This window comes from Micropterus salmoides, unplaced genomic scaffold, assembly GCF_014851395.1.
Source record: "Micropterus salmoides isolate LMB-PRFRI ecotype aquatic unplaced genomic scaffold, ASM1485139v1 Ms_hic_scaffold_4, whole genome shotgun sequence".
Taxonomy (NCBI): domain Eukaryota; kingdom Metazoa; phylum Chordata; class Actinopteri; order Centrarchiformes; family Centrarchidae; genus Micropterus; species Micropterus salmoides.
In genome coordinates, this window is record NW_024043372.1 from 19,143,776 (window position 1) to 19,168,165 (window position 24,390).

The window sequence follows — 24,390 nt, forward strand, 5'->3', positions numbered from 1 at the left end:
GAGTTATTTCATTGTGACTATATTGCTTTGTAGCTGCAGTATCTTCTTCACATAGGTATTGTGTGTTTGTAAGCCAGCAGTCTGTTTTTGCCTACAGGCAGCTTAGCTTCCATTGTCATGCGGATGTGGATGGCATGTGAGTGAATGTTTGGGGATGCTCAGGAGTTAAATCCTGAAGAGTGCAATGGATTTAAGATTCACTGACACAGTAAAGTTGAGCTTTCATTGGTGTTTCGGTGCTATACAGTATGTGATATGAACTGAGGTATTTTTCATGTGTTTGGATTCACGTGGCCCACACTAGTGGTCTCTTGAGGTCTTTGGTGTGATGATTACAACACGTGTATGTGCATTGACGGCCCGTGTATGTGTGGTGCTGGCATGTGTTTGTGTGAACTCTGGACCACCAGCTCATTTCACACGCAGGCAGACATCAAAGGCGGTTTGAATTAACCCTGCGTGTCGGGGCCACACTGCATGCCATCCGCAATTTCACATCTCTGCCGCTCCAGCGGCACCAAACTTACATACCCATTCATATTGAAATGAACAGATGGAGTTTTGCCATGCACCGAATCGCCATCCTTCACTGAGTGAAGATAAAACTTCAAAAGAGTAGAGATACATAGGGATCTGTTTGCAGGTGGTTAGGCTTCGAGTCGTCACAGGTGAGGTGAAGGTGTTCTGTGTCTCTGTGAAAGTGTGGGCAAAGTGCAGGTATCATGTTTTTCTTATTAAAGCGGGTCAATTGTGTTTCCATTACAGCCCTATTGCAAAAGCTGGCTGCCTTTCTCCTTGATTAGACACTGTAGAAATGATGTCATGGTCACACACACACTCTCACACTCACACTCACACTCACACACATACACACACACACACACACACACACACAGGTACACACATCAAAGCGTATGTGCCTCACCCCTTTTTAGCTCACTTTTAAATCCATAACAGGAAGCAGTGCTCTCACCATATTGTTTGCTTGTGAGTCCAAAATGTGTTTTTTGATTGTTTTGACTGGATAGCGTTACCGCTCCCTTTGCCTCCAAACACTCATTTTCACATTTTCACCTCATCTTGGCAGCTAATTTAATTTTATATTGTATTTATTGATCTGGCCAACTTCAATTTCCTACAGCAATGTGATTCTGTTGCACGATGAAAGCGATAATGTAGATGAAGAGGTGAGGATGACGAGGAAGGGAATAGTGATGAAGAGTGTGATGATGATAATTTCTGTGGGTGATTGCGATGAGTTGTATGCTGATTAGAGCGGCGTCTAAAGATGGCTGGGGTCGCTGCAGTGTAGGTGAAGCCATCAGCTGCGTCGTGTATTTTTAATATCCCCTAGCCATCAGTAGGCTGCCACGACAGCTATTCAGTCAACACATTCATATTTCATTAATATGGCCTCTCCCCTCTCCTCCCCCTGAAGGCCTCTTATTGTCTCTTCTAGAGGTTGTTCATTAATCCACTGAGACCTTACCTTATCCTACTGTGTTACCTGCACCCACACACATACGCACTCTGCTGTAAGTACTATAGTAGGAAGTCTTTTCTCATGGTTATTTGGCGTACACTTCATGAGTGTATGACGGTTAAATTTAACAGTGTATAGGACCACTGTTAATTCAAATACACCCACACACTGTATGCATGCACCCCTGTGCTTGTATTTACAGTGTAAGCACACACAGGGGTGTTCATGACACACAAACACACACAATAGCTGTTAGATGAAACTCCTTAAAACAAGTGGAAAATCTGCATTCTCTTTTATTTTTTGCCTTTTTTAAATTGTACATCTGTGTTTGTCATGTCTGGAATATGTGTTTGTATATTTTTTCACATGCACACCCATGCACTGTTTCACCAGCGTTTTTCAAGAGACAAAATACAATGGATGACACGACATTACATAACTCTAGCAGGCCTGAAGGCGACGTTACAAGCACAGACCGAATTAGGGAATTTGAGGTTGACAGTTCATTCTTGACCTTGGAAGTTGACAAAGCAATCTCAGCTCAAAGGTCCACTTACTTGCTTACTTGTTCCGGAGCTTTTGACTGTGTCAACCACTTCTTGAAAGACTTAAAATGACTCAAGACCCATCCAGTGGACACTGACTGTCGTACTGACAAATTTATGAATTGAGTTTGGTCCATATGTGTACAAAGTGTTACAGTTACTGGGCAAATCCATCCTTTAAACCTTCCTAATTTTAAATAATCCCATGTCAAGGTCCTTACTCACCTGAGATTTCAACCATCATCAGCTCAACTTTTCAGCCAACATGGACAAGAAGTCTACAATGTGCTCACAGTAGTCCTTTTTTACAGCAGACATTTTGTCTTGTCAAAATAGGTAAAGCACACATGTTAAAAATAATATTAACAATGGCTTCGTTGTATTCAGGTGTCCTAGTAAGCCTTGACAGTAAACAACAATGGGACCCTAAAACTTAAGTGACTAAATGGAATTCAGCCATCATTCATTATTTACAGCTGTGCCTTTCCCGCTGTGACAAGGCCTTTAATGGAAGGTTTGAACATCTACAGTTCAATGACAACTGAGTAAGCAAAAAGTTGACCTGTTGTGATCTGGCGGAAAGCTCTGGAACATGTTAGTGTTGTAAGTGGACCTTGAGTTGAGATTGTTTTGTCCGCTAAATTAGTGAAATTTGGGACAGGACGGCCAGATACTGGTGGATGGATCTTCAGCAGGTTTGAATCCTTCAAAAAGGTGTATTTTCCCAAAAGCTCATTTATATTTTCAGCTTATCAACAGCACACTTACTGGACACAGCTGAAGCCACAGTATTTATAAATTATCCATAATCTGTTTCTGCTATATAAAGAGTAATATAAGTTAGTGGCATAGCTTTGCGCTTGATCATCTGTGCGATTAAGTGCAAAGCTATGCCACAAAGTGATTAAGTTAATGACACAGTGTCTCTATCATCATGTTGAGGACAAATAAGAGTCCCTTTCTGCAAAAAAAATTTCAAATTAACTAATGATTTGGCACTAATGGTCCATTACCAACCATCGTTCAAAATTTAGAGATCGTTGTGATATCTAAAGGAGGGCATGACCTACCACATAGAGATTTGTTACTCAGACGGGGTTTGCACTCTCATTGTAAAGTTTGGCACTTGTGTCAGGACCTTTTACTAAATGGCATTCATCAGTTATGCCGGCTCATGTATTGTGCTGTTTTTAGACTCCTGCAGAAAGCAATTATAGCCCTGGAGAAATAATTTCAGAGTGATTTCGGTGTAGTTTATTTCTGCATGTCAATAAAATGGTAATGGATCATTGCTTAAAGGGTGGCGTTTTAGTTAAGACCAGTTCCGCAGTTCTTGTACCATACTGAAACGAACATTTGTCTCTGCCCATAATGACGGCTGGTTGTAAATTTTCCTCATATGAATTATTCAGTTGCACTCAGCTGAACTGATCTAGGTGCATTTGTACGTTGTGTGTGTGTTTGTAGCTGCTCCAGATAAAGATGATGTTGTTGGTCTACAGAGCGGGAAAAGGGATAAAGCTGTTTGTATTGGATAGGATTTAGCGTCAAATGAGGAGGATAAAGAGTCCATCCAGGACTGATTGAGCCTCATAATGTAATACCGATGCAAGGATACAAGAGTGTAGTGAGGCGTGTGTGTGTGTGTGTGTGCCTGTGCGGAGCTTAGGTGTATGTTTGTGTACATGAGAAAAAGATTCAGTTACAGCTGTATCATAAGGAAGGAGACACATGTATAGTGACAGTGAAATCCCTTTTTTGCTTGCCAGTGGGCTGTATTTGTGAAGCGATTTTGGCATTGAAGGTGGCTCAGGAGTATGTTGGTATGTGTTGGGGGTTTGGAACAGTCTCATCTGCCAATGATGACCAGTAGACACGAGCTCATGACACACAGGCGTGGGCCCGACTCACTTCAAGGTTCAGCTGCCGTTTATCTTTTTATAACCATGTCTACACATGTCTATTTTCAAATTGGCAGGTAGTCACTTGCTTCTCTATGGCTCTTATGCCGTTAAGATACGGTCGACTATTGTCTCAAAAGGCATGTGTCTAACACAGTTAGAGTCTCTCTGTATCTAGTAGACTTCCGCACTCAAATTAGCAGCTTTTAGTCACAGCTCTCTGTGTGACTCAACTCTACAGCCTCTGTGTGAGTTGATAGCCGAGGTCAGCTGTGCACTTCTCTCTCTGTGCGTTCGACATACTTTTGATTTAACTATCACTGCAACCACAAACCTCAACACTCCATCAAGAGAAATATTGTCACAATAACAGCAAGTAACATAATTAGCAATACAACAGAACTACAACGGGGGACAAATAGCGACCAGATACCATGAAGCCAGTAGAGGTGTCAAGCATAAAAACACTTAACACACAACTTAGAGTATAGAAAATTGTGCTTTTTCTTTGTGTAAGTGTTAGCTTCACTGTTGTAGGCTAGTCATAGACATGAATAATGATTAATAATGAATATTAATTCTGTTTATCTTAAGCGACATTGGTATCTGTTCTTGGTGCCATGAAACAAAGAAATAATGATAAGTTAAATAAAATATTAATTAGATATTAGAAACAATGTATTTTATGTTATTTAACTAATGAATAATCCAAAGTTAAACTAAGCATGTTGTTAAAGGGAATTCTGCAATAGATAGGGCACTGGTTAGTGGTAAGTACACTGGTAAATATCCCCATATAACTACAGATAGCTTACACTAACAATTAATGTAACAGGTAGCGTATGTATATACAAGAGCATACTAATAGACATACAGATAATTTTTAGTTATGTGTTCCTGATTGTTTGAATGTACTCGCTGAGATGCAGTTGAAAAAGTGCAAATTAGCTCGGAACTGGAGACCTATTGAAACATGTAACTGGTTTGATATTACCGTGGTCTTCATTCTGTTTAAATGACCACATTCTACTTCCCATTATCCTGCAGTATGGGAGAAATTATCTAATAAATGAGGAGAAGATATGAAACGCAGGTATAAGAGCCGCGGTCAGACTCTTGTGTCTGCCTTTTCCCTCACAGACATAAAGAAACCACAGTGACAGGCTCACTAAAGTGGAAATTGAAACTTACAGCTTGAAGAATGAGAATTTTATGAAACATTTTCCTTTGTACTGTAGCTTTGCAAATTTATGCGCCAAAGCGTAAACTTTTCCGGCTCTAAAGAGGATCATTCTTTTGAGCCATCAGTCAGGCTGGTTCACAGTACCTCTGCCTCAAATATTTGTGACACACACAAACACTCCAGCATATATTTGAGACATAAATGATGAAGCAGGGACATTTTTCATCCGGATGTCTCTGCAGCCCTGTGCCATTCTACAGGGGTTTGATCTAGCATCTAGCATACTGTTGATACATTCACTAGAACCAAGGTAAATGATTTCTATCACAGTGTCCAATTTTTGCTTAATATTTGTGTTTATTTCCTTCACATGTGATACATGTTCTGTTACAGGGTTACAGTTCTTTTGAAAGTTTACGCGGCCCACATTTTCAAATTAAGTTGTGACCTTGTGTGAATCCAAAACTGATTTTACAGGCTACAGTGCAAGTTTATGTAAGTTATTCTAGCACTTTTATTTTATGCAAATTACCTTAATTGCCTTCCACTAGAGATTAGCTGAAGCTTTGGTAACCTGTGGATTCTTTTGACATTGGGATTTTTTAGAACCATTTAGGGAACATTTTAATCCTACAGAGACGCAACTGTTTTTGTGAAAATATTTTTGATAAATTGAATATTACAGCAGTGTCTTATTGTGAAGTAAAATACTCTCCGGACGTGACACACTACAGATATAGACCTACATGCTCATTAGTCAAGGTCTTAGCCTTCATTCTGAGAGATTGTGTTAAATGTGTTTTTTTAAATTTATCTCTAGTTTAATAGTGTGTTTGTGGAGCATTTCAAATAGCAGCCCACATGCTCAAGGCATTAATAGTTGCACTGGCATACACTTGCTGATGCAAATGCTGATTGACTGCTCTTTCTTGAATGTTGTCTTTGTTATTGCCACACAACTTTGGGAGATTGAAGCCGTCGCTCTGCCGCTGTGAATTTGTTGTTCTAAACTGTCTCGCATCCAAATTGAGTTTCTGTTGAAAAGAATATGGCAAGCACTGTTGACTCCTAAAATGAGAGGTTTTTGGTGGAGTCAGAATTGTCAGGCTAACAAAGGACACTAAAAGCTTGAGATGTCACCTCTCGTGTATGTCCTTCCAAAAAGGTTTTTAAGTGCAATATGTGTCCTGCTTGCCCCTGATTGGTAAAAATTGGAATTTCTACACGTTTTCTACACGTTCACTGGATAATGTGCAGAATTTTAATAAATAATCCATATTAGTTTGTTCATAACTGTATTTTTTTGTTTTCATTAATGCCACACTTCTGTTTTGATAAGCTTATATTCTTATGCACGTTAGTGTCGAATGCAATGTAAATGTAGATTTACTCTAACTGATTTACAAGGTCTACTAAGTAAAGCTGAGTTAACTAAGTTAGGACTCAATAAACTGGGAAGACAGTGATGCAGGAAGACTGTGGAGTAGAGGCTGGAAGCAGGAGACTATCATTACCCATTTAATGTTAGGGCACTGAAAGCTCAATTACACACTTCATAAACCAGGTAGACACCCAACACGAGTACACACACTGCAATCAGTTACAATCAGTTGAACATGTCTTATTGAAAAGTAGTGGGAGGAAACTAGTATCATCTCTGAAGGAATATAAATATGATCATGTTAGAAATTATCATTGGAAAGGCTTGATTTGAAATATGCCAACATTAAATTAATTACTTAAAAGAAACAGGTTTTGGAAAGATATTTTATGAATGCGTTTACTTTTTCAATATCTACAGGTCCAGACGGCCATTCAGCAGGTGGTGCTAATGCACCTAGAGACAGAGTTTTCCAAATGCCAGTGAATACAAAAAATAAAAAGAAGCATGAAGTTGTAGATACCAAAACAGCAGAAGGTTGTCAGTTTTTTTAGGCTTGGAAACTGGTGTATATTACTGGTAAATGGTTTACAAGTTTGCCTCTCATTCAGCCATTCACACACCGATGGCACTGAGCCAGAGGAGCAACCCTGTGAAAGGTGGACGACCCGCTTTATCTCCTTAGCCACAGCTGCTAATTTTAGCCAACAAGACTGCAACAGTATACTAGTGTTAGCTGACTTTTATTAGTTTATTTTGCCTTTTTTGTTTTGCTTTTGTGAGCAAAAATAATTTCTGTGGTTAACATGGTTCTACTAGTTTTAAGAAATAGTCCATTAAGAAAACTTATATTGTAAATAATGTCAAGGATGGTAAAACTAAGCGGATTAAAGCTGCACTTTATGTATTATAACATCAACTACATTTGTTAGGTCTAATGTTACCTGCAGGTTAAAATATCTCAGTCTGTCACATGACTTCAGCGGACCTGAAATTGTTAAATATGTTAAATTTATAACTGTTAAATTTCATGAGTGAAGTTTCAGGTCTAATGCATATTCTACATGATCTTAGACATTGTGGTCATTTGTTGAAGTGCATAAGACTACAGTTTTTTCAACATCTGTAAGGAAAGCCAAAGATTTTAATGTATTTTGAGGTATAGTGCATTTTGGAAATTAGTTTATTCAACATTGAACCTTTTTTAGATGTGACCTTTTGTTTTTGGCCACCATTTGGTCCCAAGGTGTTGAAGAACTAAAGTGTTGGATTTTAATTGGTTGTCAGTCAACCATGACTTTAGATGATGTGCTTTGTCTTCTGGAAGTTGTGGATGTTTTCAGTAATTGGCCTGAACTGTGTGACACTTTTGTTGATCCCGGTTTTTGTATTTGCAGGTTTAATGGACATATAATTGCTTGCTTTATGAATAATCAGATCAGCATGAAAGAGGAGTGAAATTGCGGGCTTTCAGCAGCCAACCGGCGTTCTAGTTCTGCTGAGAGGGATCAGACCCGGTTATGTGGAAGCCGGCAACTGAGCTCCCCAGAGAGACATCAAAGCACATCGGTCTCATGTTTGCTCTCGTCTGATTTGTGATCACACAGGCCATTTCACCTCTGACCTGGAGTCTGCGGAGTGAGATTTGACATATGTTGCACACGAGCCTATTGTGTCAGATATTTAACTGTTGAAGTTGCACTCAGAGGCTTCATTAGCCTGGGCTTTCAAGACTGAAGCCTGGGACAAGCCAGCCTCAAATATTTTGTCCACCCAAAAAACTGACTGCTCTAAATTTAAATATATTGGTGGTTAGAAGCATATAGTGACATGCTCATAGTGTAAATGTATAAAAATGTAAGGACAAGTAATTGGCTTACCATACAGGTTTGTTTTGTCACCCAGTTAGTCCTGAGCCCTGTTGCCTTCCACTCTTAACACCACACTGGGATAGAACAAATTCAAACTTTTGTTTTGACGTGGATATGCACCAGGAGCCTGCTTCAAAACAACATGGAAAATGTTATTTATAGGATCAGATTTGTATTTTAAAATACACACCTTCATGTTCTCCTGTTCAGGTTTCTCCTGTGGATGTGGTTGGCGTTGTTATTGTGTCCACTGGATGGAGAAAAAAAGATGGTTATTTATTTTAACCCTTAAATTGAGGTCTGACATCTATATATCTATAGATATATATCTATATAGATATAGATATATATCTATATAGATATAGATATATAGGGTTAAAATAAATAACCACAGGCAGGTTACACAGCCTGAAGGTATAGGGGATAAGCTTATGAGAAAACTGGGTGCTCAGGTTATTTAGTTTATTTCTGATTGTTAAAAATCAATTTATATAATTGTATAATATAATATTTTGTTATAGCATATATTGGGCGTTGGTGTGGTCCAAGCTTGGTATTTTATTAAGGGCATGGTTGCTGTTCCGGGGGTACCCAGTGAAATGGTTAAGCCCTGGCTCTCTTTCTACGGTGCAGAATGGGTAGGCATTAATCTGGCCCAGCTGGACAGAAGGAAATTAATGATCATTTACACTGACGACATAATCAGGCTTCACGCTGTCCTCCGATACTAAATTGCTTCTATTGTTCCACAAGATCTCCGTCTTTCGCTCTCCATCGCTCTCTGTCAGTGTCTTTCTTTTTTCCTCTCTCTTTCTCAACTTGCTCTCTTTTTCTCCTCTCTTTTTTTTCCTTCCCAGGTCGTTCTCTGTTATCGGTCATTAAGTGCTACGTTTCCATGGAAACAGCCAGTTTGGCAGGAATTGGCATGCTGCAAAAGCCTCCCTGTGATGTTCAATATGGAGAACTATCTTCCTTCCACTGAGAGCTTGTCCAGTTTAGTGTGCCGTCGCAAACCTGTTAGGACTGCGAGTTGTGCTGCAGAGAGCCCGTTTAGCAGAGCAAAGGATGGAGCCGACGTCTCTCAGCAGGGGTAGATCTGGAAGGTTGTTGAGGGAGCACAGCCACCCACACAAATGCATACACATGGCACACTGAAGACGTCCCCTCTGTCTCTTATCTCTCAACCGGGGTTTGTGTAGCTGTTCCTGTAATGCCGTCACTTCTAAGAGCAGTGACCCTGTTGGCAGGTGACACGGGGGGGGGCTGCCTGTGTGTAATTAGGCTGTGCTCTGTGTGTAATGACTTAGCATGGAGTTGTTCTCTATCAGGCCAAGCAGACAGCCACTGTTCGTGTCAGACAGCGGGGACGAGGGAGGAAGAGGTTCGGCCATCACCAAGGGCAAGCCTATAGGACGTTTCAGGCAGCCTCATCCCTCAGAGGGGAGGTTAAATTGAGTTCCTGAGTCAGTGAAAATCCCCCTATCGCTTATCGAAAGGCAAGAGGGTTAAATATTCAGTCTGGGAGGTTTGAAATGTAATCTGCACTGTGGGTTTAAATTGTCTTTGGATTCCTCCCTCTCTGCTCTGTTCTGCCTGTGGTAAGAAAGAGATAAGTGGGCCAGAACAAAATGGCTGTCATCGTGACTGTCACTCAGGTATGTGCTGGGCCTGCAGAGTCAGACATAAAACTCAACTTGCCAAGTTATATGTTACACTTAATACTTGTTATACTTAAAAAAAAAAAAAAAATTATCTCTGATATAAATTCGGAACCTACTTCAAAGCCAACATCTGGAAACTGCATGATTCTGCTTTATGAATGTGTTCACTGCAAAAACATTCCCTTCTACAAGTTAACTGAACTCAGATCTGTCTATCCAAGACTTTTTCTTAAAACATGGAACTGCGTCAAACAGATGAGATTGTTCATTTTTATTTGTTCCTGGTGAAGTTTCCTTTTGTTTCTGTAACTTTCCAAAAACACTAATTTGAAACAAACTGAATGTGCCAGATTGCTGCCAGAACTAGTTATTGTTCAGATGGTTCGATGGGTCCACTTTTAATGGTAAGGTTGGTTGTGTCCTCGAGCAAGACACTGAACCTCAAGTTGCTCCTAATACTTATATATTTCAGGTAAAAAAACAATTTGAATGTAATTTAGAATCATGAAAATTACACTGAATTAATTTTTTATTGACAGGGGATTAAGACAAGGATTTTTTCCCAGTGTTGAGCTTTGTTAAAGTCTGTATGCTTGGATAATGAGCACTGTATTCCACTACTGTGCATCCTAAGCACGCTATTTTCACCCATTTGAATTATATAATAACACCTCATTGACCTCTGCTGCTCTAATACCTCTATGAAGTCTCTTCTCCAAATTATAGCTGATCCACACTCGGCTGGCTCTGGCTCTGCAAGTTGCTTTCTCTCAGCTCATTATCCATTTCATATTTACTGATGTTTTACAAGCGGGAACTTAGCAGCGGAGATTTAAGATGACTTGTCTTATTTACAGAGTTTACAGGAAGCAGTATGGCTGCCAGAGAAGCAGTATTTAAAAAAATAAAATTGTATTCAACACATTAAAAACAGAAAGACCAAAATAGTTTAGGATCTAGTTGCCAAAGCTTGGCAGAGATGGTCAGATATGTGCAGAGCAGCGTTATATGCAGTGTGGGAGAGATGATGAGAGTATATGAGCTGCAGCAGAGGGCAGACAGATGGCGTGAAAGAGCAGCAGTGCCTATACTTTCTGGCACGGATGACCTACGACCAACATTATGAGAGTGAGCAGTGAGCTGCAAACCAAAAATAATGCAATTGGACATTGATTATTTAAAAACATAATGAACCGAAAACCCTGTCTTAGCGTTAATACAGTCAAGAGGCAGTACAAAATGCTTTTGAAAGAGTAGGGTAAATTAGAGGGGAGCACAGGATGAGATGCTGTTTAGCTAGCCATTTGGATCAATAGACTGAAACAAGCCAAGCTCACATTTAAACTGATGGACAGGTGCCAGGCTTCATCAGTAGCGTGGAAGTGGCACAGTAATTAGTCAAATGAGGAGGAAGTGGAGGAGACGCTACAGAGAGAGAAACCTCCCTGGGGATCTGTCTCCTCAACAGGAGGACCTCCATGGCCCACTCAAATTCACACACATATCAAAACATAATGTGCACAGTTTCACACGTTACAAGTCTTTTAGATACACAAACGTGGAGCACACATGCCCCAAGAAATAATCTACATGCCCACAAACACTCTCACACATAGATGCACAGTCATCACGTGTTATTTTGCTACTGCTGTGACTTAATGTGATGGGATGGGGGATGAAATTTGGATGATTGTATGTTTGCAATGTAGCAGCCCCTGCCTGAGACATTACTTGGACAACATGCAGGCAGTTTTAGAGCTACATAAAGTACTGAGTAAGAGGTGATGATGGGGGGGGGGGGGGGGGGGGGTCAGGAAAATGAGAGAAAATAGTGGTGGGAAGAATTATAGGGAGGAAATCTTTGCAGCTGTCTGTTTGTGAAAACCTAGTGGATGGGGAAAACAATTCCCTACCATCAGCAAGTTAATAAAAAGGCCGCAGTTTATCTCTGTCTAAAAGACAAATACCCTGACTGGAGGATGGAAGGGAGGAGAGGAGCGGGGGGGGGGGGGGGGGGGGGGGGGCTGCCCCACATTTCCCTTCGTCCTTCCCCACTCCCAACAAATCACTTATTATGAATCCTCCTGTCTTGATATTTGCCAACTGGCTGGCTGTTTTTTTTTTTTTTTCCAAGCAAGTCCTGTTGAATCCTGCGATCACACAGCACTTCTGCATGACCCTTTGGTTCTGCTGACAGGGCTAATTAATGGATAGATACAAAACCGGGCAGTTAAAAGATCGCTGTGGGCTCCATCTGTGCAGCTGGTCTTGTTTGCCCGTTGGTTTGTACCGTCTGTGGCCTGGCATAGTGAATATCCCCTCTCACACTGTCATACTGGCGTGCTTTATCAGTTTGAGTCAGGTTTGTTTTTCTTTTTTTTTCTCATTTGGGAGCAGAAATTGATCAATTACGTGTGTGCTCAAGGTCAGTTTTACTAAGGATCTTGACGGTCTCATGGCCAGTTAAGCTGGACTACAATGATGAATCAGTTATGGCTTTGTAATTCAAATCTCCAAGCCACGGCAATCACTAAAACTAGAATTACACGCACTTTCAACGGCCTCAAGATCTTGTATAATGTGACACGATTGAGCTCTGGATGAAGATGATAATTGTATCTCTTAGGATGTTGGTAAGATGCAATGAAGCAGTCACGGCAGCAAGTTTAAATACACTGATTACATTTGAATGAGACCATACAGTACCTGCAGGTAAATATTTCAGCGTGGAGATTAGACAAGGCTGAGCATATGCAAAGTCCTGTCTCTGTGGGGTGTTTGTTCACGTGGTTACGGTCGCGTGCACGTAAATAATGCTTTTCTATGATTAAAACTGTTTGTATCACCAGTTGACAATCCCTCTGATAATGTTACAGAAGCCAGCCCACTCCACCCCCTTCCCCTTCCATGTCATCTTTTTGTTTCTTTCTCTCTCTAATCTCAAACTCTACCCAAGGGGTGTATGTAAATATTTAGCCCAGCCTTTGTTTCCTATGATCAGTGCCCAGATGCAGCCATTTTGTGTTGACACTGGCACACTGTGTTGCCTCTGAGACTTTGTAGGAATCTTGTCTTTTTATTTTGCATGTACTGTTAGAACATTGGCGTCCTATTAAAATGTGGTTATTGTGTGTGAGTAAAAGTTGGCTGTTCATTAAGCCCTGGCCCCCACTGTTACAGTTAAATATCAATTCCTGCCCTGTAAACTGTATGCACTTTACACTGGTAATGGTGGCAGATTTAGCTCTTAAAATTCATAGTGATTTTTTTAAACACTGGATCCTTGATTTCAGACAGAAGTAGACAAAATGAGGTGTCTCATTTTTAGTTGGCAACCGTCGATTTTTGACTGTTGCATGTAAATTTTGCACCTATAGCTAGGTAGATAATTAAGCTTATGTGTAATGAGTCAGCTTATGGCTGCATAGTCTACATGATATTGTACTAAAATGTCCCACACAAAAAGTCAGCATCCTCACAGGTTAGTGATCTATTTAGAAGACAAAAAAATAGGAAACAGCGTTGTTATCGTATTGCAGTGAAAATCTAGTTACTCCCAGTATTATCTGATATGGATATCAGACTTTTATTTCATCCTAACATCCTAAACTCTGTTTAGCTTACAGACTTGTTTGTATTTTCAAACGTATCACTTTTAGAAGAGAAAAGGCTCTATGTATGAGAACTAACAAATCTCACAACCTATCTGGTAACATTGGCTGTGGTTGCTATTGTATAAACTTCCCCGAGTAGAGCTTGGCAGAGCTGCTAATGTTAGCCTGTCTCTGACAACATCCAGGACCAGAGTTGTGCTACCACACATTACGGAAGTACACAGTGGCTGTGCTAGTCGTTAACAGGTTTTTTATTTTATTTTACGTAACATGTAAACCTCAAGCTAACGCGCCCTAGTTTGTTAGTGATGTGATCCTTAGCCTTAGAAGTAAGGCTAGGTTACCACTTTAGGTGGTAAGCTAGTTAGCTGGACTTGCTAACAATTGCACTTTATGTTAGAGCACATAAACACACTGTTCAGTCCGTTCCTCACACTGCTGGTCTTGTGTTTTTGGTTTGAGTACCATTCTTAGCAGAGCCCAATGCTCTGGCATACGGCATGCTTCAGCTTACAGTTGCTAAACTGTGGCCCGATAATCGGGGGTTGAGGTTTTATTGAACGGTCAATGTGCTGTTGCATTCACCAAATAAAAATCCAGAAATTCGAAGGAAACCTTGCAAATGCAAATCAGGCTTCAAAATTCTTTTTTTTACACACTCGTTTTTTAGCTGATATATAATCACACTTCACATAGATATCACTGGGTGGTTTCTCTGTGTGATGCAGTGCCAAGCCCTGGTAGACAGTCTGAAGTAGTACAGACCATCAAAGCAGGTGGCAGCTTTGTACATGTTGTCCATTGATGACACACTCATCTTTCTCTTTTTCTCCTCCGCATCAGTTGGACAGAAAACCTCCCTGAGACACTAACTTCACAATAGCAGCCAATGTTTCTGCTTTTTCTGCGTTTGACTGGACTCCTCTGGAGAGTTCCATTGCTATTGAACTATGAGAATCTTCTGGTGTGTTGTGTCTTATCGAGCTCCTCTGAAGGGCTGCAGCTCCCTATGTGTTCTCTCTTATTGAACTCTTCCTGGGGCCCGTGGAAGCTGGGTCTGCTCGGCAGAGCCCACTAATATTCCTTAATGATGTGGCATCTGTCTCTGTCAACCTCCACGCTGCAGCAGCCAGACGCGGCCTATTATGGCTTACTTCACCGAGAGATAAGCAGTCGTCTCTCTTATACACAGACGAAGGGAGAATAACATCAATACTACCAAAGAACATCAGCGCTACCAGTGAACGTTGAGAAAAAGTCAACAAATACATCTTTATACAAAGTGGCAGAAGCAGAATCTATTTCGTTTGTTATCGTTTTTACTGTTTTGATTTTCCTCTGCTGTGTTGATGACAAGAGGAACATTTTGAAAAATCCCAGCGTTTGTGCGATAACACAAGTTGGTTTTGAAATTTTATGCAGCATTAACAAATTTTCAAGTCCCGATTGACTTCCAAAACAGTGGACTTCTTTGAGCATTGGGAGCCAGCTGAATCTGCATACCACTTTTTAACAGTAATTTTCTGGAGTCTCGCCACCCTCTGTCTTCCCATCTGTGTGTTTACAGTGACACTCAGAGCTTGGCAGAATGGAACCAGTCATCATGGCTAATGATGACAACGTGAGTATGTGTGACATGTATGAGCTGCACAGAGGGCGTGAATGTGGGTTTGCGCTCATGTACTGGGTGTTTGTGATTTTCAGTGTGTACTTGACAGTCCTGACTGCCAAAGAAAGCATATTGGTGGCGATTGGCATAGTTACTTCTGCTGTATCCTGTGTGAGCGTTAGCAACAGAAGGTTTTGATTGGCCGTCGGTGGCTCTCTGCAGAGCCACCTCTCCTCTTTTCCTCTGAGAATGACAGGCCTACACAGAAAGCTGTCCAGGCGTCACAGCCTCGAGCCAACAGCATAACTGATGAACACTGCTAATTTGCTCCACAGCCTTTCTAATACATGAATTAACATTCCTCTTTACAAAAAGGACGGGTACCACAAAACAGTCACATCCATTTTATTATTTTTTTCTGCTTTGAGTGTGTTATTCATTATTGATCATAAACATACTTTTAATTAAATAAATGAATACATTTGTCTGTTTTTTTCTCTTTAGAATAGTTTGTGTGAATAGAATAATGTTACACTGATTGGGGTTTTCTGCAACAAGTACTTTTACTTTTAATACTTTTATTGTTGCCTGGACCTTTACACTTTTTGTAGTGTAAAGTTCCTGTTTTATGGTATAAACTTTTGTTGCATAGTAATTTTTGTAATGCTACTTCTCCGTGTATTTTCTGATTTTGTATATATTGTAGCAGACGAATGAAATAAACAAAGTTAAATCCATTACTTATCTCCAATGATACAACTGAGTAGTCTAATATACAAGCATTCCAAATTTAGACATATAATGACATTTTCTTTTACATGTTCATTTACAGTTCAGCTCTATGTTGGGTTTTACAAAACTGTTGTTCCTGCTGTTTATTTTTTGTAAGTACCCACAAGTGGTTTGCCTCACAGCGCATATGATTATCAGTAAAGTTGCCTGCCACAGTGCTTAGTTGTTCTCCTGTACCTGCCCCATTACCTGTGAGTGAGTCAAGCTCTAAAGCCCTCAAATATAATTTCAGGCTGGGCTGATGTGCTTATGGCCCTTCAGTGATGATGGTCACTCATCTCCAACCTCTAGCTAAAGGGGATTTAAAGCTCCTCAGGCCTATCGTGGCCGGCATTACCATGTGCTGTCGTTCTGCACCCAGTGCTCCTCCAAACCTAATGCTCATTTGCCGGCTGCTTGTTTCTGGGCTGGAGATCTCCTGGTTGACAGCACAGCTCAATCTTCTCTCAGAATGGACGGGGGCCTCATCTGCCCGTTACAGGAGCTTGTAATGGCCAACCTGTCAGATAGAGGAGCACCCCACAGTACTATCTATCTTTATTTGCCTCTCATTGAATTTTTATTAGTCCATGTAGGGTGAGAATAAAACTGACTTTCCTCTGGCAAACATCCATAGTGTTGCACACACAAAGTGGCAGAGATGCTCAAACCGCTGCTGTTTATGTGGCAGTATGTGATGTACAATAGACCTAGGTCACTGGAGAGGTGGATAAACCGTGTAGGTGGATACAGTACACTAGTGTCCTGCCCATTTGGGAGCATGTTCCAGCTCAGGTGTATGATACTGATCTGTCATTCGTTAGACTTATGTAAATTTAGTAGTGGGCAATGTGGACAATAACTGTGAAAGCTGGAAATATGTATCAGTATCTTACAAGTTAAGTTAACTTGTTCATTCATTTAGCCATCAGAAATATGAACCACAGTATTTCAATATGGCACACAGTTATAAGGAGAGATTATAAATGGTAATATTGAATTAATGTCCAGCCCTGTGAGTTTTTTTTTTTTCTATCCTCTGACAAGCAGCAGATGTTATGTGTTGCAGAATCCATACATGTCAACAGGGAATAAGCTGTAATCTGTAGTTAGTTACCCACTAATGATATCATATGAATCAGTTTCATAGTTTCTCTGCTTTTGTTTGAGACCTGAATGCTGGTTTGCATTTACCAAGTGAGGATGTGTTGCCGTAGCTAATTTTTATACATTTTGGACCACAATTACAGCAGTTGACTTAATTTCTCAATGGCTTGCTGGCTCTATGCTTTGAGGAGGTAATTAAGCAATGTATTTTACACTGAGGCTGAGGATGATTATAGTCGCAGAGACTGTACAATTATGCTGTACATTGGAATCATTTTAAATCCCTAAATATAGAAGGAGGGTGCAGGAAAAGTAATAGAAGTTGCATTAGAAAGTTGTTTCCCTGAAGAATGTTCCCTAAGCTAGTTTATTTTTTTTACAAGGTTTTACAAAAACACAATGTGGACCTTACTGGGTATTATAACAAATAAAAAAATATTTTGGAATTCCCACAACCAATATGAGTCTTATTGATCTCTGTCTTTGTGTTTTGTTTCTAAGCTCAGAGTAGAGAAGGCTCTGCCTGTAATGTCCCGGAGACTGCCATGAATCTTCCTGAGAGAGGCAGACCCAGAGAACACTACCTCACATTAAGGGGATGAATATTGATTTGAAAAACAATTTTGACATGGTTTTTAAATCGACTTGAAAAAATGCATTGCTTAAAAGAGTCAGGGGTTTGTAGTCTGTCAGTGGAGCGGGGAAAACTTCGCTCTTGTTTTATGGTTTAATAAGATTCCATTAATGGCTTCTTCCACCTTGACAAAAAGCCCTCTGTGTGTGTGGGTATGTTCATGTGTGTAAATACTCACGTGCTTATTGGTCTCTCAGGTCTGTGGACTGCCTCATTCAGAACTGAGGGGTAATGACTGAATCCTATTTTGTGTGTGTGTGTGTGTGTGTGTGTGTGTGTGTGTGCGCTAGCATGGACTGTTGAATTGCAGACTAATGACTTTTTCAGGATGAGCAGCTGAAGCACAAAATGAAAGAAACAAAACTTAAAAGAAGTGAAACACCTGTTTCTCTCATTAAAATGCATTTATAAAGGTGTTTTTTTTTTGTTGCATCATGATGAAGTATGCAGATTTCACCTTGACATTTCACTTTGAGAGGTAGTTTAAAGTGTTGTTTGAAAGTAAGCAGGATCCCTGATCCCAGAGAGGCCGGCCAAAATGAGACACAGGCAATCGCAACAGAGTGCTTGGTTGGCATGGCGCGAGCTTCTGGGGCCAGGTTTGCCTGTGCAGTGGGCTAGTGGAATGAAACTGCCTCTGGCTGCCTGCCCAGCCTTCAGCTCGACAGAGACGCATCATACGGACGCCAGTGTTTTCCTTTCCTAATTGCTGCACATCAAAACATCAATCCCACAGATATTGTATTTCATAACAGAGCAAGGGATTCTGACTTATTTTTAAAATAAATATGAGAACGTTTCATTTGTAAACATTTGGTCATGAGACTTCAGAATCAGGCGTTAAGTGCTGATTTCAGCCACGTCTGATCTGACGTTTGTGCTGTAATGTGTGCTGATCATCAATTGAATCTCAAACACAATAGACATCACTGAAAGCCAAGGCCACAATAGCATAGTTTAATTGATTCATAACCTTCACCGCATGATAAATACAAACAATGAGTTGCTCGTTGTGAACAGAGCCAACTGATCAGTCCACAAATAGCAGGGGTCCTGCAGTAGACTGGCAGGCTGGAGTGCAGCAAATACTTACCTCCAGTTTCTTTTGCAAAATGTACAAGCCCCCTGTCAGCCTGTTGTCAGGTCTTTTTCCCCGATTTTCTTGAGTCTTGTAGGATAATGTGTGTCTGAGTGACATCCCAAGTTCGGAGGTCAGTCTATGGTGTGGGGTGTTGTTGTGTATGTGTACCGTGTTTAATTCAATGTCTGAAGGAAAAACATTGGATAAGAAAAGTATAGCATATCCCCAGCTTTACTAGCTGTTTAAAGGGATAGCAAGTCATTGTAATCCAATACACTTTTTGTTAAATTCTGAGAATATTTCCTCACATTTTGCTAGCTCTTGTGACTGCAGCCCTGGCTCTGTAAATGGAAAACAAAGAAAGTGGTGTGGAGCTTAGTGCTCGTGCTCAGGAGTGATGGGGGGGAAGAGGGCAGTGGGAGAGAGAGTTCTATACACTTCTTCAATCTTTCTGCAGAATCACTTATTCTCCCTTTAAAGACATATAAGAAAGCATTTCACAGATTGATTTTGTCTTTTGGTTTGACTATGCTGACATTAGACCACTAAAACACAACAATGGATACAGCCTTGCTTTATCTCACTGCAAACTCTGTCCTCATTTAGATCATGGTGGTCTAAAGCATACTGATACTTGCACCCTTCAGAACCCTCCAGTCTAGTTAACATGCCATGCATACTAATGAAAAGCTTATGGTAGTTAAATCATTGACAGTAAAAAAAATTATCTCTATTTGTACATCATTATTTTTCTTGATATCAGAGTATGGTCTAGACCTGCTCTATATGAAAAGCACTATGAGATAACTGTTGTTGTGAATTGGCGCTATATAAATTAAATTGAACTGAACTGAATTGGACTAGACTCCTTCATTGACTAAATATGTGACATTAATCTACTGTATAGTTGGCATATTGCTCAGGCCTGAAAAGAGCTCTGGTGATTTCCGCAAACAACATAAATAGATTTTAATACTTGTCAGATGTACGCAGTTAAACCAACACACTTTCATTAACAGACTGCTGTTAATGAAAGCACCAATCTTGGTGAGAAAACAACAGGAACCTGAAATCAAACCTCTTAATTGGACCTAAGTCCGTCCTTGTGCTGTCTAATTTTTAGTTTTAGAAGAGATATCATGATTTTCTAATAATAATCTAATTTGCAGTCTGTGTATATAATGACATAACCCCTAAATATCCTCCCACCAGAAACATGAGTTCATTTTCTACAGTGTGTAAAAAAATATAATAACATAAGCCAAACATTAACAAACACAAACTTTAATCCTAAATGCAGCAGGGGAAAAAAAGATATTAATATTTACATTGTTCGGAGTTTTACATGTGTCTGGTTTTCCAAACCTGCCGCGCAGTGTGCAGTTATGCACATTCGTGCGACTTGCGACTAGTAGGCTCATCTAGGGCTGGGCGATATGGAGAAAAAAAGTCATATCCCGGTACTGTTAGGAAGAACTCCGGTATAAAATGTATATCGGGATTTTCTGCTAAGTTGGGGGGGGGGGGGTGTTTTTACTATTTGTAGTAACTTAGCTTGTTTGTTATTTCACCATTTTAATTATACTTCATTCTCCACCTCATTTAAGTCTCACTTTTTTAAATCCGCCTCCTTCACGCACCTCTGCTGCAAACACTTCAGTGTGCCCCGCTTCTTTCCGTCTCTCTCTCCCTGCATGTCTGCTCCGGTAACTTTCTCCATCAGTAGTAGGCTATGTTGTTCTAAGTCGGTGAAAAAAAACAGCACTTGTCTGCTGGACTTGTCCTCACGCGATTCCGTTCACAGCAGCAGCTGCACCACATGTTAAGGACGCATGTTAACGACGCAGACTTTCAAAACAAAACCAACGTGGTAGCTAACGAATGACATCTGCACTATAACATCGCTTTACCTGGTCCGTGGTTGTAAAATAAATATAATAACTATAGTATGACTAGTATGAAACATGGGCGGCCCGCCGAAGTAAAGTGTATGTGTGGGAAACACTGACTAAATCGTCGTTCTTCTTTTTATAAGCCAGGTCTTTAGCAGTGTCGACCAGCACTGAGTCTCCCACCATGTTGTTAGAGACTTTGTGAGTAGACAGCTGTGTGCAGACGCAGAGGGAGGGGCGGGGCTGCGCGGTGAGGGAGAGAGAGAGAAGCAAATGCTGGCAGGACTTCATGGAAACATATTAATTAACTCAACATCAAACTATATCGGTATAAACAGTATTGTCTAATTTTATATATCTTTTGAAATTATATCGGTATGCCTCATTATACCGATATACCGACAAGCCTAGGCTCATCTGCTCCGAGCTGGCTGCTGAGCAATACAGTGAAAAAACTGAAAGGTCAACAAGGAACAAAATGTTCAAAAATAAACTGATAAATCAAAATAGGCAAAACGCTAAAAAGCTTTTTTCTGTTGGATAAAAAAGAACATAAGACATAAGTTTGCAGATTTGTTACTAGTCTGTCCCCTCTGTCTATCATTCGTATTTTCTGTGTTGCCCTTTACCATGTCAATATCTAAACAAGAAAATACATTTTACAATATAGATAAAATAATTAGCTTAATTTTGAGACTACCCCAAAATTTGATGTTGACGTCTGCGGAGAGTCCTTGGTGTTAAGTATAGGGTCCAAGGCCCTCCAAACCACCTAGTATTTTGTGCACTAACTAAAGCTGTTGCTTCATAATCCCCATTGCTACTCAGACTCAATTAAAGCTTAACACCTTTTTTATTCTTGATTTTACTTGTTGTTGATTGTAGTCATTCTTTGTGAAGTGCATTACATTATATCATCATGTATGAAGGGTTCAATATGAAGTGTGTATAATTTCTTACTTAAATGATTGATTGAAGAAGTGAGTTTATAGTACCTTAAACTAAAGGGAGTTAAATAGACACACAACCTAAAAGTAAATGCAGCATTTCAGCAATAAGATTTAAAAAGCCCCTAATTGCTTTAAAATGTTCAACCACAACAGGATTTCCTGGGTTTTCTACAGAAGAACTATACAAAATGGTTTTACGGTGTAAAAGTGGGTCTTGCAGTGTCTTAGGGCAGCAGGATATGTGGTAATCCCTTGGGTGGTGCTCAGTTGTAGACTACAGATCCTATAGAGAGCCTGGGCCGCTGAGTCAGCCTTCACAAATCTTCCACAGGGGCCAGACTAATCTCCCAAGTACCTTCCTCTGTCAGCGGCCCAAGCTTCTGTCGTTCTGCCTCTGGATGCCCCTCCTTTCCAAACATCCCAGTCCCTTGTGGCATCCCAAACCCATTCCTCTTACTTGTTTTTTTGTGGTTTGCAAAACCTGTGTCTATTTAATGAGTCCCAGTACGAGTGCTCGATATGTTGCTGTTTCTGCTTGAAAATGTTTCTACTTGCAGTTATAGTAAGGGATTACAAACCTCCAAAGGTTGCAAAAATTCTATGATCTGTTTGGTTTAGGAACGCCTTCAACGCCGAGCTGTAAATAAGGCTGTTTGTTTTAGTTCCAAAGGAGTTAACATCGTGGAGATGCAAGGTGTTCACCCAGCAGTGAGGATCTGCTGGAGTTTGCGTTTATTTAATTTGATCCCGACTGCCAGACTGCTGCTGGCTACCTAAGTGCTTTGCCATTAGGGCTCTGTTCTGTGTTTAATTCTGCTACAGTGCTGGGGCTTATGGGTATAATGGCAGGCTGCATTCTGCCTGCTCTACAGTAAATGTTTACCATCTGAGAATAAGCAAACAGCTCCTCTGTGATCTTCTTAATTAAACTGATGGCTCCCACAACCTGACCTTTAATTCCCTGTGTTGTCTATTTGCAGATTTATAATGAGAAGAAGAGCCAGTTTGAAATCAAGAGAAACAACCCCAAGGACTTGGTGGAGAGAGTGGCACGGGACATCTCCAAGCTGCTCAACAGTAAAAGGAAAGCCCTGGAGGTAAGAGAATGATGCTGCACGTATTAAAACACCTGTGTACAAACATTCAAAATACTCAAATGCGCACATACATGGTGGATTATTTGACTTTCCTGGAAAGTCAAGGTTCATACAAATGCATGTCTTGTGTTTTATTACCAGATATATTTAAACACAGTGGCTGAAAGTTACAAAAACCAATAACTTTGTGATTAACTCTCTCAGCTTTGATTTGGTTCTCTTTATTTCTTGAGAAGGATCTTCTGCTTATGGCCCAATTAGCTGAGACATGTCTTGATGTAAAACATATATATTACAGTAAACTTTCATATGTTTTGTGTGAGACCATTCATAATCTTTAATTAATAATGCCAAACACCTGGCTGGGACTTTTTTTGTCAGCAGTATGATCTATAATTGATATGGTGCTGTCTCGCCAATCATCATCTAATAGTTTTAATTTTGCAGTCCTCCTGTCTTTCTCTGCTTACTATAACTTCCTTTCCATGTGGACGCACAAATGATGGAAGAGGATCAGCTTTATTCCTTCAATTTGTACTAAAGTAGAAATCAGTGTAATTCCTCTTGATAGTTTAAATACAATTTTAAGCAGATTATATTTTGTCAATGACAAAAAATGGAGATAATCATCTTTATCTTTTTTTTTTGCCCAGCGCTAGTTTTGAGATTTTTTTTCTGTTGATCATTCTTAGTTTGTGTGTTGCATGAGAAGAAGGGTTGTTTCAGACGTTATCATTTCAATGCCCTGCATTTTGGGATCTAAATATTACCACTGTTGTACTCAGACAGTCCTGTGAGTTAAAAATTTGTTTCGCTCTCACAGTGGGGAACCTGTAACCCCGCAGAGAAGAAGGGAGGGGGGATACAGAGGCAGGAAAGATGAGCGGCGTGGAGGGAAATGAGAAAAGTAGACACAATCAATTTTTTATTTTTTAAAATCCAGGGATAAAGTAAAAGAGCATTTGTGCTAATCCAGGAAATTTGGGCTTTAAAATCAAAATGTGGTGCCCTGTTTAGTAGTTCAAATCATCTTCACAAATTAAAATTACAGGACACGATGAGAGCATATAATTCCGAAATTACCTAAATATAATTTGTATTTATTGCTATTTTTTGATTTGTTTTTTTCAGCTTTTAATCAGTTTAGTCTATGCACAAAAACTGATTCCACTACACACATACACCTAAACTGTACCCTGCATTTAGATATTTAAATTTTCTATTTAACCTATTAGAAAAGCTATACATTCATGTCATAAAAATCTTTGGCTTATACTAATGAACACTGAGCCTTTTGTTTTATTTGTGTGTAACGGTTTCATTAGTGTGTGTTGAGTACATGCAAGGTGTAATGTGAACCTCATCCACATTGCACTTTATTTACGAATGGGGGCAAATGGGGGACTGTCCGCTTTCCTTCCCTCTGTTTCTGCCCAGATGTGGCCAGCGAAAGCATTGACATTTTTCAACATAGCTGAAGCCTTAAAAAGGGGCAGAAGTGTATAGCTTTTAAGCTCATGAGGTCTTGCAGAAAGAGACACATTCATGCCGAGGAGCAGAGGTCCCACAAAGGCATGGTTAATTCTGCAGCTTGGATCCTAAAAGGG

At 40.1% G+C, this 24,390-nt stretch overlaps 1 protein-coding gene across 5 annotated transcripts in view; it reads left to right on the forward strand.

Moving 5' to 3' along the window:
- The window catches only part of cacna2d2a (calcium channel, voltage-dependent, alpha 2/delta subunit 2a), a 156,992-nt gene that overhangs the window by 23,185 nt on the left and 109,417 nt on the right, over window positions 1-24,390 (forward strand). For all 5 annotated transcript variants that reach the window (XM_038697010.1, XM_038697011.1, XM_038697012.1 and 2 more), the window contains one exon: window positions 22,667-22,783. In XM_038697010.1, the coding sequence (XP_038552938.1) occupies window positions 22,667-22,783 (117 nt within the window). The remainder of the gene's footprint in view (window positions 1-22,666; window positions 22,784-24,390) is intronic.